General features: G+C 36.4%; 1 protein-coding gene across 1 annotated transcript in view; it reads left to right on the top strand.

The window, feature by feature from the left end:
• raver2 (ribonucleoprotein, PTB-binding 2) overlaps positions 1–16,724 on the top strand; it is a 137,237-nt gene that overhangs the window by 84,116 nt on the left and 36,397 nt on the right. Inside the window, exons 5-7 of the mRNA XM_056460038.1 lie at positions 9,793–9,913; positions 11,741–11,823; positions 15,291–15,389. Coding sequence (XP_056316013.1) covers positions 9,793–9,913; positions 11,741–11,823; positions 15,291–15,389 — 303 coding nt within the window. The remainder of the gene's footprint in view (positions 1–9,792; positions 9,914–11,740; positions 11,824–15,290; positions 15,390–16,724) is intronic.

The raw sequence follows: 16,724 nt of genomic DNA, 5'->3' as shown, positions 1-16,724 counted from the left end.
CTTATGAGCTCAGGGCTTTTTTCTGGGATAGCATGCCAAACACGCTTTATAATCAATCATGAGCTACTGTAAGTGTGAACTCTTGAAGACAATTTAAGTGCAATTAACTGAGGCTGGAATATAATCGAAGATTAATCGAAGATAAACCAAAGAAAATCATTCATCAACCTATTGTCAGGATCCAGCCCTTACAGTCCTGTCACTCCTGTCTGTGTTTAATGTCTCTGTTTGTTTTGTGTATAAGCACATGCTTGTTTCTTTTGTTGTGTTGGCCATGTGCTCCCCTTGTCCCGCCTCCTTGTTTTCCTATGCCTCGCCCCTTTGTTTAGTCTTGTTTGTCTAATTTTGTTTCACCTGTTCCTCGTGCTCTCTACTCCCTTCATAATGAGTTCATTTTCCATTTGTCCTTGCCGGTTCGTCATACTAACTTTTGTGTGCTTGTCGCTAATCTTGTTTAGTGCTTAATAGAGGTTTTTTATATAGTCTAGTTTTGTTTCTTTTGTCTAGCCTTAGTCTAGTACTAGTCTTTTTGATCTTTACCTCAAATTCATTTATCCTTTGGATTCTGTTTATTTAGTTTTCTTCTTTCAGCAAAGGTTGCTGTCATTTTCATTTTTCATTTTGTTTGTAGTTCAAGACTAATTACGAGTTTTCATTTTGCCATTTTTGTAATCCTCCGTCCCAGTCTGGACCTAGTCTTTTGTTAGTTCTTCATTTTTTAGTTCCGGTTGTTGTGTTTAGCTTTCTGTTTTATTTTAAGCTATAGTTTATTCCTTTTGCCATTTTGTTTGAATTTTTTGTAGTTTTTAGTTCCTTTTTGTTTCATTTTACTTCTCGAGTTCTATTTCCCCCCCTCCTAAATATTTCTTATTTTTGTTCTAGTTTGTTTTTTGCCTGCACTTTTAATTTTCTTGTCTCCCCAGCTGTCTAGTCCTGTTGTGTTGCTTGTCACTTGCCTCCTGAGTCTTCGCTGATTGTGGATCCCCTTGATTTGATGTTCCATCTGTTTGCCACCCCTGTCCCAAACTGGGGGTTTGGCTAGCTACTTATTGACTGCTTGGCCTGAAGTTTGGAATTTCGACTTTCCCGACCAGCCTGTTTTCCCCCTCCATAAGAAACTCCTCTCTGTATCGTCCTGAGTCCTCCCCTCACCAGCCTGTTCTTCTGCCATCACCCTTCACTATTGTGTGGACTGTCCTTCTGCGTTGCCTTGTTTACCTCCTGTAAATAAACCTTGTGTTCTCCTGTCTATTCTGCGTTTGGGTCCCCCTTGCCAACCCTGACACCTATAACTGGCATCATTCCCCCATGTTAGTTAATTTGTTTTTTCCCTTTAAAAACACATTACCGCTTATAAACAGACTGAGAGCTTGAATTTCCCTAAAGAAAACCGTGAACATTGTTCATATGCACGGCAATGTGACAACATAAACTCACACTTTCTCTCATAAATGCAAAACAAAAAATAAGAGCAACTTTTTCATACGTAATCTAAAGGACTTACTGCATGTAAATCATCTCTTTTGCCGGTTTATTTAGAGGAAACAGTGGCGATTCAAAAGCCAGCGCTTATGTACCATTAAACATAGACAATGTAATTAATATTTCATTAAAATTAGTGTAACCCACTGGTCCTACTGCACCCAACCCGCTCTGAGCTGGGATCGAACTGGTGATTCTTTGCATGGGAGTCGGTTGCTCTAACAAGGAGGCTAAAGACCATGGCCTCTAGCATCAGGGGATGAGTGTAACAGAGGCCAGCTAGAGAAGTGCTATGCAGGTAAACCTCACTCCTCTGACCTCTAAAAGTGCTCTAGTGACATATGCTAGAGGCTATGGTCTTTAGCCACCTTGTTAAAGCAACCGATTCCTATGCAACGAATAGCCGGTTCGATCCCAGCTCAGAGCGGTTTGGGTGCAGTAGGACCGGTGGGTTACATTAATATTTAGAAGCCTGGCGGATTTTTAATAGCAGTAGTTCTTTTAAAAAAAAATGTGCCAAGAACTTTCCTTCGCTTTATTCCTTCATGCCACAGCAGACAGAACCACAAGCATTACTAATTTCAGTCACATTTTAAAATAGAAGATATTTAATGATAACAAGAGTAAACTAATAATGTAATTGAAAAAAAATATCATTCAGCTATCGAAATCAAGGTTTAATTAATCAAGGTTTTTGATCATATCGTCCAGCCCTACAATTCACCTTGATCTTCAAATTCTAAAGTGTTATCCCCTGGGTCTTAATGCATTGCAATGCATAGGTGAACAGAAAATAGCATCAACAAAAAAAAACTTGTTTGATTTCATGGGGCCTTCAATGCAATGCTTTATGTCTCTTCCATTCTTTCTCTCTCTATACTTCCCCTTTTTCCTCTGAAAAATATCAAGGCAAACAGAGCAAATGCAAGCTGACATTTCTCAGGAAGTCCAGCCCTCGGAGCCACACGCCTGCCCACTCATACACGCTCTCAGGCCGCAAGCTTCGCTTCAGCTTGACGTGTGCTAGTGTAGTCATATAATTTTAGCCCTGCTTGGGGACTAGCAGGTGTCTGCACTTGTCTACTTCACTAGTTAGTGCTCTGGGGGCTTATACGCAAAAAAACGTCAAAAGATAAGTGCCCACTGGTTATATCAGTCATGTTAAGTGAGTCTGCAGTGCCTCAGTTATTGTCATAGGAGTGTGAATTGAAAAAGAATTTGTTGAAAGTACTTATTCATAAATCCAATAAAATTAGCTGTGAATTATGAGGGTAAAATATAAGCAGTTTTATCAAATTGATTTGAGCAAAGCTGTCATAATAATGAAAACATTTACAGTGTAGATGAGCCACCAGATGTTTTTCTCAGATCTGTTATTTTGCTTAATTGAACTCCATCATATTTGAGTGTTTATAGATTGACTGAATCATCTCATACTGTTGATTTGAGCAGCTCTTTGGAAGCACATATCAGTAACAGATCTCTCCGCTAAGCCATTTGAAGATTTGGGCAGAGGGCATGATTATACGAGGCCATGCTTTTGTCATCAACTGCCTCTCCAGTCCTTCATGCCAAATACTCCACCAGTCTGCTGCTTCGCCCAAGGCCATCACAAACACCAATGCATTCCACAGATTCTTCAGTTATTACACTGATTTGCCCCTGTATCCTGCATGTGTTTACATCCTTAGCTCCTTCCATTGCAGTGTCCACATATTTCCTACTGCATTTCACTGCGTTGCACTTACTGTACATTTTGATGTTTGATGCCCTTTCAGGTTCCCAGATGGGAACTTCCATCTTAAAAAGAAATTACTTTAAATGATAAAAATGTTGCACTACAAATAATCAATTTCCATAATAAGAGTGAGAGGTAGGTTTGGTTCTGTGCTTTAATTTTATCCGTGTTTTTTTTTAAATTCCCAGGTTCTGCTGGTTGATTAACTTGCCGAATTTTCCTTGCCAATCTTAAGCTAATTGTTATCGTTTGTTTTGGTCAATTTGCAATTTCCCCAACTCTTGCAGAGCCTGGGGGATCAGAGTGAGTGCTCCTACTTGGCCCCACCCAGATCTTTACCCGTGTTATTTTAAAAGCCGGGTAGGTGATTTGGTTCAAAACATTTTTGGTTATGCTGGTTGAAAGTCTCTTCAAAACTCAATAGACCAACTCAGGCTCATTGCGGATTCGTAACCAGGTCTACATTTCGTGGGACAGCAAAATACATAACTGGAGGTACAACGGCTTGCAGTTTTTGTGTTTGCAAATCCACTAGATGTACACAACGCTTTATGATGACCTCAAATTTCTCTTGCGTGTTCTCCTTTCATGTAAATCCACCAGAGGTCGCAGTATACACTTCAACCGACCAGGCCAGCTTGCTGTCGACTGGCCAACTGACCCACCCACCCCCTTCCCTGAACCCAACCGATGGTGTTTTTAAAAACAATCTAGAAAAATAAAAGCCATTGCAGCCTTTTGATTTCACCACATCTTCAGCCTGTACTTTATTTATTTATTTAACTTTTTGATTCTTTTTTTACCTGGTTTCTGGAACCATTCTTTGCCGAACTCAAACCCCATCATCACTATCAACTTTGCTCTGCGTCCCAAGTCCGCCAACATATGTGGCAATCTACTTGGCAAATTGGTAACACCAGAAAAGCTGTCCAGCTAAAGATAAGTAGTTAGCTGGTAGCTCAAAAAGGAACAGAAGCCGTCGGCGGCATTATACCACCTCACAGCATTCATTTTAAAGATGAAATGCAGCCAGACGTACTTCTGGCTACATAATTCACACTCTCCAGAAATGTAGACACTAGACAGGGTTACGTATCCACAATGAGCCTAAGTTGCAACAGACTCATTAAGGTCTAAATTTATTTATATGTATTTATATCATCTGTGGAATCTATAGATGGTGTAGGATCAAAACAAGATCAATCCGAACATTACATTACATTGTTTCTGAGGGTTCCCAATGTCTCAATTTAAAGATCCAAGTCTGACTTGGTTATAAATGTGATATATTCAAACATGCACATACATAAATCAACAATTTTGTATATAAAAAGTGCCCTTTGCATTTAAGAATACATTGATAATAAGTGTGTAAAGGTCTTTGTACACTGAAGTCACTGAAGTTTTTTTCATATTAAAATCTGAATCATTGGTCACAGACACAAACCTTGCACACCAAGTTCAATGCATATTAATTAATCTGTTGCGGAATTTCAGACTTCAGTGTACTAAGATCTTAGATGTCAATTTGAGAAGTGACAGTTCATTTTAGTGACAGAAATTTTCAAAAAAAACAGCAAGGCCAAAGTAAGATACAGAATACAAAATACAGAGCAGTCTAATGTGAGAAACGGCAGTGTACGTATTCGGGCAGCTGACTGAACTTTTGGTTTTAGTGGCGAAATGAAGCATAAAGCAGCAAAATGAACGCCTACCTCTCTGTCCAATCATTTTTTGTACACTTTTCTTTTCTGCAAACTGACATCCTCACCCATTCAAATGCTCATGCGGTGAAGAGTGAGTGTTGTCTTAATATCGCAAACACCATACACTTACTGGGTGTCATGACAACAGCATCTCACAGGAAAACTTTAAATATCATTTTTGATCGCCATTGATCATGCTATCATTTGTCTTTATTAAAGTAGAAATCCACAATTTTAATTCCTTACAATTAGTGTATTTTTCATTGAATATGTGTAGTTTTGTAATGTGTGTAAAATATGTGTAAAATGGAGGTTGGTCTGGATTTAATTTTCTGACCGAAGACTGTACTTTGAGAAGCTCTGGTTTACAGTTTAATTACTCCCATAATTCGTGTAAATCTTTATGAGGCATTGGAAAAATGTGGATAAAAGCAGTGTGATGTATGTCCACAAGTGTGTATATTGGAGTCCGTGTGTGCTGTAGTCAGCAGATGGAGTTGCAGTGTGTTTGGGATTGATCTACACCTCTAGCAGACACCAGAGATCTAATCAGAGGTTCTGCATGTCTGCGAGCATCTCCTCCAAGCCAACACACACACACACACACACACACACACACACACACACGCACACACACACACACACACACACACACACACGCACACACACACACACACACACACACTCACACTCACACTCACACTCACACATGCTCTTTCACCACTGGGACACAAACATCCCAGATAAACAGCTGACATCAAATATCAAAAGGAAAAATCAAGTGCTGTGTACTAGCCTTTAAATGAATTGTTTGATGCAATGCATTTATTATGTACATACATGTGTTTACCAGTGACGAGGACAGAAATGTTAGAGCAAGTGGAACTGGGTTGGATCTCATATCAAAAACTAAAGCAATTTTACACTGCATAGGGATGCAAATTACGACAGCAAAAAAGGCATTATTGGGTTTTTGCTAGGGGTACGATACAATGTGTTTCACGATATAGTGTCAACGATTCGATATGTATCACGATATTTGGAATAAAAATTAAAACTGAAATGCAAATAAAAGATTTATTTAAAAAATTACCAAGTAAACAATTTTCAATGTATTTCTTTTGTTTCTTTTTGTTGTTCTTTAAGAAAATAACAAAAATAAGGAAAATTTAAGTAAAGGTGCAAAAATAAAAAAAAATTGTATTCTATTCAAGTAAATTTTCTCACGATTCTGTAGATGTAAAATAAAGGTGAATATGAGTAGGCTGTTATTATTGTTATTTCTCAGACATATGGTAAAACAACAATAATATTGTGTGTAGGTCTACTGTTGGTTAAAATGGTAAATTTTGAATAGACTTTGAATAATGGACTTGAACAGACTTTAAATTTGTCCTGGTCATTAATGCAGAGTAAAGTGATGACATCAAAATACAACTATTCATAATTCTGAAGATGTATTATTATGTTTGAGACATATGCTTGCAATCTGTCATTAACAATATTATTAGACCATTAATTCACTAGTAAAATCAGACATTTGTCATTATCAGATTCCCTATTGCATTATATTCAATATTATATAGGCTAGAATAGTTATACTGACACTGTTAAACATTTATTCTCATGCACAACACTCTGTTCGCTTTGGAAAAAAAACATTAAATGCAATCTGAACTCACATGTGACGGCAGCTCACTAATGAGAAAACGGACGTCATATCATAATAAAATCGTCATAACGCCACGATGCATATTGTGACATTTTTGCATCGCAATAAATCGTATTACTATAAATCGTTACACCCCTAGTTTTTGCTAAAAAAAAATGTAAAAAAAAGTGCTGAAAATATAGTTAAAGGAAAAAAAAAGTTTTTCACCATAATAGTTTTAATAACCATTTTCTAATATCGAATATATTTTGTCTTTCTCATTATGACAGTACATAATATTTTACTAATTATTTTGCAAGATAGTACTATTCAGCTTAAAATGCCATTTAAAGGCTTACCTACTGTAGGGTATTATGTTATCTAGACATGTTTGTATGTTTGAAAGAAAATCATAGGAAATACTTTAATAATTACAATTGCAATTAGTCGACTGCTTAAATTGAAACTAAAAATGTGATGCATAATACATGATATATTGTTGAAAGGAAAAAATAATAATTCATTAAAAAATAGAAGCATATTTTTTTCAGATTGAGATCAACAAAAACCAAGTATAATGTAAACAGTATATAGATTAGGGTTTTTGGATGGTGTTTTGGTTTGTAGCCTCTTCTAAAATTAGCAAACCACTGGTATTTACATTTTATCATAATTTCAAAATGCCTGCATCTATAATGACACTGTCGAGCTTAACAACACTTTACCCTTTGGGCACTCATTAAAATACTGATTGAAAAAAATTCTGGTTTTACTAGGGATTATAACAAGACTTTTGAACTTTTATATTGTGAGTCAGTGAAGTTACCATACATGGTTCTTTGGCAGTCAAATGATTAAGACCCAACCATGCAGTAAACCTGTCCTCAGCCTTAACTATGTTTCACATCAAAAGCAACAAATATTATGAAGTTTAGAATAATATAAACATTGTATCGTATTTGTATCTTACACTTTAGTTTAGGTTACAATTCATGGCATTAACAAACTGTTAACTAACGCTATTATCTTAATAAACTACTAATAATTTTTTTTTAATAGTAAGGTAGAAGTTGGGTTTAAGTTTTGGGTAGGATTAGGATGTGGAATAAGAGCATACAACTAGTGAACAGTTAATATCTTAATAATAGGCTGGTAATAAGCCAGTAGTTTATAGCAAAAATTGTGACTAAAGTGTTACCCAAAAAAACAAATTTGATGTACATATAGTGAAAGCATTTGTACTTTTTTAGCATGTAAAAGATAGTTTGTATCATTTTGAAAAGATCCTCATCAGATTGTTTTCCATGTCTGTTTATGTTAAATCTATAAAAACTCATTCACAAACTTTATTTACTTTAAACTATTTACTTTAAAAATAAATCTATTTCTCAAACTTCAGCCGAGAAGATTAACCGGTTTTCCTATCCTGAAAAAAAACTTTTCCCTGAAATACACATTAAAAAAAATTACTTTATCTATAATTAAGTTCGTACATTTTTTCATAATTAACACTTGAATCTAATTAAATTTAGCGAGGTTCATTCTTTTGCAAATGTGTTTGCCGATTGGGTTCTTTTTTTCTATGAAATGAGAAAAGGATGACAAATGAATAGGGACTGAAGCTTTCATGCTCCAGAAATGATCATCATAAATCATCATAAAAGAAATCCATATGACTTATGTACCACATTCTGAAGGATCTGGGATAGATGTAAAGACTACAGTGAGTAAAAACTACATTTGAATCAGTTCCTCATAAAAAAGCTTTCTGACGTGAATTGAGACATAAAAATATATGGAATATACAGTTGAAGTCAGAATTATTAGCCCCCCTGAATTATTAGCCCCTTGTTTATTTTTTTCCCCAATTTCTGTTTAATGGAGAGAAGATTTTTTCAGCACATTTCTAAACATAATAGTTTTAATAACTCATCTCTAATAACTGATTTATTTTATCTTTGCCATGATGACAGTAAATATTTTACTAGATATTTTTCAAGACACTTCTATACAGCTTAAAGTGACATTTAAAGGCTTAACTAGGTTAATTAAGTTAACTAGGCAGGTTAGGGTAATTAGGCAAGTTATTGAATAACGATGGTTTGTTCTGTAGACTATGGAAAACAAATATAACTTAATTAAAATTAAAAACTGCTTTTATTCTAGACGAAATAAAACAAATAAGACTTTCTCCAGAAGAAAAAAATATTATCAGACATACTGTGAAAATGTCCTTGCTCTGTTAAACATCATTTGGGAAATATTTAAAAAAGACAAAAAAAATCAAAGGGGGGCTAATAATTCTGGGGGGGGACTTCAACTATATATTTTTACTGCACCCATTATAAATCTTTTCAAATATATTGAGCTGTGTAAATAGTGTAGATTAAGATATTGTTCTTCCTTTAAAATGGTAGATTGTAGCAAAATAAAGTCTGTAGCAAATCAAGGTTATAAAAATATTAAATTGTTGTTAAGGGGTGTCAAACTCATTTTCAGTGTTGGCCGCTTCAGCATTATGACTGCTAACCATCCAGCTATAACTGTAAGACTGTATAAATGTTAATACACCTTAACATATTGTTAAATAATTGTTTCTTTATTTTATTGTAACAGATTAAATTAACAAGGTGGTTCATTTCGCTGTGGTGACCCCTGATGAATAAAGGGACTAAGCTGAAGGAAAATAAATGAATGAATGAATGAATAAAATTAACAAATAAATGCAAAATAGATGTAAATTCTCTGGGTTACACTTTTCAACGATACCAAACTAACCTTACAGAGCTTGCGCTATGCATCATTGCAATGTTTAGTTACATTTTTTGAGAGGCGCACATCAGCATCAGCGTTAGCCACGGTGAGGGTTCTCGACACAGAATAATAAGCAGAGCAGGGTCACGTGACTCCACATGCGGTATAAAAAGTAATTGAAAAACATCGACTTGGAAAAATTTGATTGATTATAGGTTGTGAATGTCGAATTTCGATTACTTTTCGATTAATCGCCCATCCCTAATACAGTTATGATTGTAGATTGTTCTTATTTGTGGATATTTCGAATTTTTACTGACAAAAACAATCAAAATGCTGTTTAATAAATCCATTATAATAATGATATGTTGATTATAATAAATAGATGGTTATGTTTTAGTTTTTTTATTGAATAATCTTCTGTGTAATTAAATGTTATCTTTGTGTATGTTCTTCTGTAGATGCTGAGCAATAAGAAAGGTTTGCTGCCAGAACCCAATCTGGCCCAGTTCCTCAACAGTATGACCAATCCCGCTGCTCTCCAGGTCCTCATGAGACCCTACCCCACCGCCAAACGAGGAGGTAACCCTTCACCATCTCCCTACTCATTACAGCCAAATCTGAACACTGAATATTCACAAGCATAACTTTAAGTACTTTACAGAAAGATCTAAAATCGTGTCCTGCAAGGACTGCAGTTTTTAAAATGAAATCTTTTTCATTTCTCTGCATATGTGTCTGTGTGTGTGTTCGCTGTGTAACGGTGATCACCAGTGCAGCAGACTCTCAGCAGATTTTTCTCTTGATGAAAGCCTAATCATATATTAAAATGAACTTTTCATTTGGTGGGAGAATAAATGAGCTGAGGAAGAAGTGGCGGCCAGAGCTTAAAGAGAACACACAATTACAACACTAAATATAGAGCATGATTAAATGTTAAACTTCTCTACCTATTCCGGAGCAACTTGCCATTAGCACCGATGCTGGAATTTGGGAATGATGAAATCACGAGCCACCAATATCGGCCATACACTGTGGTCCATCGCTCTATTAAAGATACAATATGAAGGATTTCTTCTATTATAATATACAAAACACCTACTAGACGGTGTTATATATTTTGCTGACTTATACACTTACAATATCCCAAATGTTTTGAGGAATGTTCAAATACAGAGAAATAAGCAGTTTTAACTAGTGACATGAACGGTGTCCTGTGTCGCCGTGCTAATGATGTCATAGACCCTTGGTTTTCAGTTTGATTTTAATATAAAACAGGAAACTTTAAACATAATGTTTTAATATGTTGTGTTTTATTAGACTGCACAAAGCAGAATTATTTATACTTTTTTAATAATATGCTCCCAGCAGGCACAGGATGTCAATATGATGTCAGATTTACGTCGTCATTGTGGTACGTTGAATTTTGGGTGGAAATGAAAATTGAGTTGACAGCAGAAACCAACGTCAGACCGACGTCAGTGTCCAACGTTGCACATATGTTGCATTTTGGTCACTTTTCAACGCATCCTAAAAACAACTAAATATCAACATTTAATGATGTTACAGTTTAGACGTTACCGCTATGACGTCAATCAGTCATTGGATTTTGGTTGCCATACCTGACGAATAAATATCAGTATTGGATGTCAATATAACGTTGGCTTAACATGTTGGTTCAACCTTGTTTTGGTCACTTACCAACGCAACCTAAAAACAATCAAATATCACAGTCTGATGATGTTACAGCTTGACGTTGTGTAGACATTATCGCTATGACGTCAATCAGACGTTGGATTTTAGTTGCCACAGCTGACGAATAAATATCAGTAACTGATGTCAATATAACGTTGGCTTAGGATGTTGGCTCAACTTAAATTTTGGTTACTTACCAACACAACCTAAAAACAACCAAATATCAACATCTAATGATGTTACAGCTTGACGTTGTGTGCACGTTACCGCTATGTCGTCAATCAGATGTTGGATTTTGGTTGCCATACCTGACGAATAAATTTGGTCACTTACCAACGCAACCATTTGCGTCATTTGACGTCGTTATTGGACATTAAAATAAGATACATTGAATTTTGGTTACCCGACATCACAACCTAAATCTAAACTAATATTTACGTCTTATGATGTTGTGTGCCTGCTGGGTTTTGAATGTCTTAGCTTTAAAGTTCCATTGGATGTAATGAAACAGCAACTCTCATGATTCCACACTTGTATTCACGACAAAAAAGACGCAGTGAGTGACTGAGTGTGGAATTATGGGACTTGTTGTCCTCATTATATCCTCCTATTATACTCCTGCAGAAATCTAAAGCTTAGGGTTGAAAATTACACACTGTGCCATGCATCTTTGTTTTATTTCATGCTCATTTAATGGGTTTTTTTCTTCACTAGGGAAGTTTGGTCGACCTCACAATCTTCCTTTCCTGCGTCCTCCATTGACTGCAGCACTGCTACAGTTAGGAAAAGCACAGCAGGTACTCACTTTCTCATTGTGTTGCTGAGTGAATTAATTCAAAAGGTGTTGCTTTAAAATGCTTTTTCTTTATTTGTGCATGTAACAGATTCATAATGTTACAAAGCTTATAGTATAACAGAAAACATTTTTCAGACATGCCTAGAATGGCTAAAAATGAAAGTCCAAATAATAGGTCGACAAACATCTACAGTTGAAGGCTAAATTATTAGCCCTTCTCTGAAATGTTTGTTTTTTCAAATATTTCTCAAAAGATGTTTAATGGAGCAAGGAAATTGTAGAAAGAATTTAGTTTGGTTGGAACAAATGTGAATGAATGAATGAATGAATGAATGAATGAACGAACGAACATACTGTTACAGTCAATAATATTAGACCTTTATGGTACCTATGTATTGTCACCATGGCAAAGATAAAGGAATGAGTTATTAGGAATTAGTTATTACAAATGTTATGTTAAAAATGTGTTGAAAGGATCTCTCAGTTATACATCACTTGGGAAATCTTTTGAAAACTAATAAAACTGTCACAGGAGAGCTAATCATTTCCATTTCTATGACTTTATGTCACGATTTGAAATATTAGAACAATGCAATAAGGTGGTTGATTCGATGTTCGGATCACGACCTACAGATGTTCATAAAACAAAAGAAAGTGGGAATCACTCAATAATTGTTTTAAGATATGGGGCTCTTTTACTATTTTAAGGACGGAAAAATGGTTGAACCTAGGATCCAGGAGGAACATGCGGTTTTCGTCCGGGCCGTGGCACACTGGACCAGCTCTAAACTCTCACCAGGGTGCTCGAGGGTTCATGGGAATATGCCCAACCAGTCCACATGTGTTTTGTGGACTTGGAGAAGGCGTTCAACCGTGTCCCTCATGGCATTCTATGGAGGGTGCTGTGGGAGGGCTTTGTTAAGGGCTGTCTCGTCCCTGTATGAACAGTGTAGGACTTTGGTTCGCATTGCAGGCAATAAGTCAGACTTGTTTCAAATGTATGTTGGGCTCTGGCAGGGCTGCCCTTTGTCACCAATTCTGTTCATAATTTTTATGGACAGAATTTCAAAGCGTAGCCTTGGGCTGGAGGGGGTCCTGTTCGGGGACCACAGAATTTCATCTCTGTTATTCGCAGACGATGTCGTTCTGTTGGCTTCTTCAAACATGGACCTTCAGCATGCACTAGGGCGGTTTGCTCCTGAGTGTGATGCGGCTGGGATGAGAATCAGCACCTCCAAGTTCGAGGCCATGGTGTTCCACAGGAAAAAGGTGGTTTGCCATCTCCAGGTTGGAAGAAAGTCCTTACCCTAGGTGGAGGAGTTCAAGTATGTTGGGGTTTTGTTCATGAGTGAGGGAAGGATGGAGCGGTCAATCTATGTTCCCACTCTCTGAGCTTTGGGTCATGACTGAAAGGACAAGATCTCAGATACAAGTGGCTGAAATGAGTTTACTTCGTACGGTGGCAGGGCGCACCCTTATAGACAGGGTGAGGAGCTCTGTCACCGGGAGGAGCACGGAGTAGAGCCGCTGCTCCTCCACATCGAGAGAAGTCAGCTGAGGTGGCTTAGGCATCTGTTTCGGATGCCTCCAGTACACGTACCTAGGGAGGTGTTCCAGGCATGTCCCACCGGGAGGAGGCCTCGGGGAAGACCCAGGACACGCTGGAGGGACTATGTCTCTCGGCTGGCCTGAGAACGCGACGGGATCCCCCCGGAGGAGCTGGAGGAAGTGTGTGGGGAGAGTGAAGTCTGGAGTTTTCTCCTAAGACTGCTGCCCCCGCGATCCAGCTCCAGATAAATGGACTAAAATGATGATGATGATGATGAAGATGGAAAATATGCTCTGTTCTCCGGCGCATGGTCTAACGGGGTTGTGCTTATTCTCTTAATGAATTATGGGTGTATTTTGAGCATAACTGCATTAAACCAATCAGAATCTCATCTCGCATGCCCTTTAAGAGTCAGTTGCATTGCACCATGGCGCATTTGCTATTTACATGGTGGACTTTGTGAGTGGAAAACTAAATGGAAAACCTGAACGCTTCACTAGTGAGAAAACAGTTAAACAGACCATCTGCAGCGAAAATAAAGAATGAGGCTCCATTCGGCCTCTTTACTTTCTCTTTACTTCACTTTTACTCTTTACCCCTTTACTTTCGAGAATAAGGAAATGGTGTTGTACACACTCCACTAAAGACATCCATTAGCCTTTATATTTATTTTCATTTGATAAGCACAAAGATTTGTTTAAAACTATAAATATACAAATATAAATATGCATATAATTAATAATACTGATAATATTAATAATAACATTATACAAATGCAAATTGTCATGAATAAACTGAATAAAGCCCCGGAGATGAGGCATGGAGGAAGTGGTTTCTATATCTATGTAGAAAATAAGAATTTTTGTAACATTTTAATCCTTTAATTTTTTCATATATAAAAATATTTGTGTATTGTTGTACATCCTGTGTGTATTAAGCAATGTGTACGCATTTGGACCTGCAGAGGTGCATAACTTACATGCTCTGCCCTGGACTTTAGATCAGCTTTTAGTTGGTCAATGGTGCGGTCCATTTCAGTTCCTCAAAATAGCAACACGCCAACAATGTGCTTTAACACACCACCTTTTTAGACCAGCATGCCTATGAGTCCACAAAGAAGTGCCAATGAATTTGCTCTTCAAGCAATGTGGTGCAAAACATGAAAATTACTGTTGCGCTGGTCTGAAAATAGCAACAAATCACGCCATATACATCTTGCACCTTATTGCACCGAGTGTATGATAGAACCCTAGATGTTTATTAACTTTGGATGCTTCTGTTAAGTATTTCATGTTGCAGAAACATATTTTAACCTATTTTACCAAATAAACTGATACAAGTGAACCGAGAAAGTACATCAAATGGGAATTTTTAATACTTGTTTTTATTATAAACCGATATCAGGTTTCTTTTTGTCACATGAAGGTTATCCTAAATGTTTTATAGAGAGCATTTTAGGAAGGCATCATTATTAAAAATGCCTTTAATGCATATAATAAATTAACATGAATTTTCAACAGAATCCTAATACTAAATAGAGGTTTTATTTTAGCACAGTTCTTCACCATCTTGCAATGGTTAAGGAATTTAATCTGCAGATTAATTTACACTGATTAATTGTTCACTTTAAGACTAGAATTATACACTAACAAAGTTGTGTCAATTTTGATTTCATGCTGATTATAGTGACTAATATAATAATAAAAAATCCACAAGGCCAAAGGTGCTCACAGAGAGAAATACGCTTGAAAAAAGTAGGCTATGTCAGTGTCATCGATAAAAAGGACATAGTGCAGTGATGAAGATTACTTTAGAGGAAAATATGCTGAAATATGATGAATAGGCAGATACTTTATATATAAATAGAAAAGCATCAAGAAGCATCTCTTTTCACTTACCAATCTGTTTTTCTCACACAGAGTGCCATTCTAGGAAACGGCCTTGTTCTCCAGAATCTTCTTCACATGCAGATGGCTCAACAACAGCTCTTACAGATCAAAGACAAGCAGATCTCTAATGTGAGGGTCTCTGTGTGTGTGTGTGTGTTTGTGTGTCTAAAACATAGCCAGAACAAGAAAAACACATTTCAGTTACCTGCAAGAAAAGGCATGTTATACAACAACGGCCTGAAATTGTGTTCATAGCTTTTTTGCAGAGATGTGGTTTGCATTATGCTTTGTTCTCAATAATGAGAAAACAGCAGGTTTTGTTTATAAAAGCATTATTTATATATACATATTTATGTACAGAAGTATTAGAACCATACATCTACCTGGCATTTTAATGCATTTGTGATTTGAGGTTGTAATAAGGCAGACCATGCAGGCTAATTTACACCTTTGAAAACTAGGTATTCATAGAACTCTCATAAATCTTATTTAATGCATGTGTGTGTTTTTGTCAGCTTTCAGGCCTAGTTTACACCTGGTATGAAAAGGTTATGAAACACTAAACTACATTTTCCGAGACTGAACTGTAGTTTCTGGGGTTTTCATAGGTGTGTATGTTGGACATCATTGAAGACGAGGTTATTATCTGTTAACAGGCCCATAGTGGTACTCGGGAGAACCAGTAGAATTCCTGTGTTAAAGTGGCCTGGCCAGGATAAGGCAATTGCACGATAAGCGAATCTCTAATAAATGTTGTAATATGGCTTACAGGCAATATTCCGAATGCTAAAAGGCAAGCCAAGCAATTTCTCTCCTGCTTTCACATGCAGAAAATCAGGTGTATATTATGATCATTAAAGTAGCCCAATTTTCACACAAGTATACTGTACAACAACATGCATTAAAACTGTAGCTTTCTTGTGTAACTTGGTAGAGAGAAAACCAGTAAAGGACAGATAATAGTTGCAAATGACATGATTAACTACAAGATTTAAGTGTTCTGTTTTTATGCCAAAATGATAGAAAACGTCTAGGATAATTTCTGAACAAATGAATATTACACTCATTTAATGCATATCTAGTAAATATCTACTGCATTTATTATTAAGGTGTAACAACGTTTTATAGATGAACACAGTAAAATCCATACAACTATATGATGTTCATTTTAATTTATTTTTTACAATTATATCTGCAGTAATTTTAATTAGAAAGAAATTCAGTTAAAGCTTGTTAGTATTTTAACTGTTCATTTCTTTGCAACATTAGAAACATAGTCTTGTAAATGTGTCACTATTGGTTAGAAGGATCAGTATCTCAAAAAAAAAAAAATCTTCTTCACTTCATTATTCTCGGCAATGTCATTCAAAACAATAAGCCTAAAAGGTTCTTAGAACTATTGGTGCAAGTGCCTGCATTTTGGCTTGTTCACACTGCTGGAACTGCGAAAGATTTCAATATAGG

This window comes from Danio aesculapii, chromosome 6 (genome assembly GCF_903798145.1).
Source record: "Danio aesculapii chromosome 6, fDanAes4.1, whole genome shotgun sequence".
Taxonomy (NCBI): domain Eukaryota; kingdom Metazoa; phylum Chordata; class Actinopteri; order Cypriniformes; family Danionidae; genus Danio; species Danio aesculapii.
The sequence above is the reverse complement of the archived record's forward strand: the minus strand, read 5'-3'. Positions and strand labels throughout refer to the sequence as shown.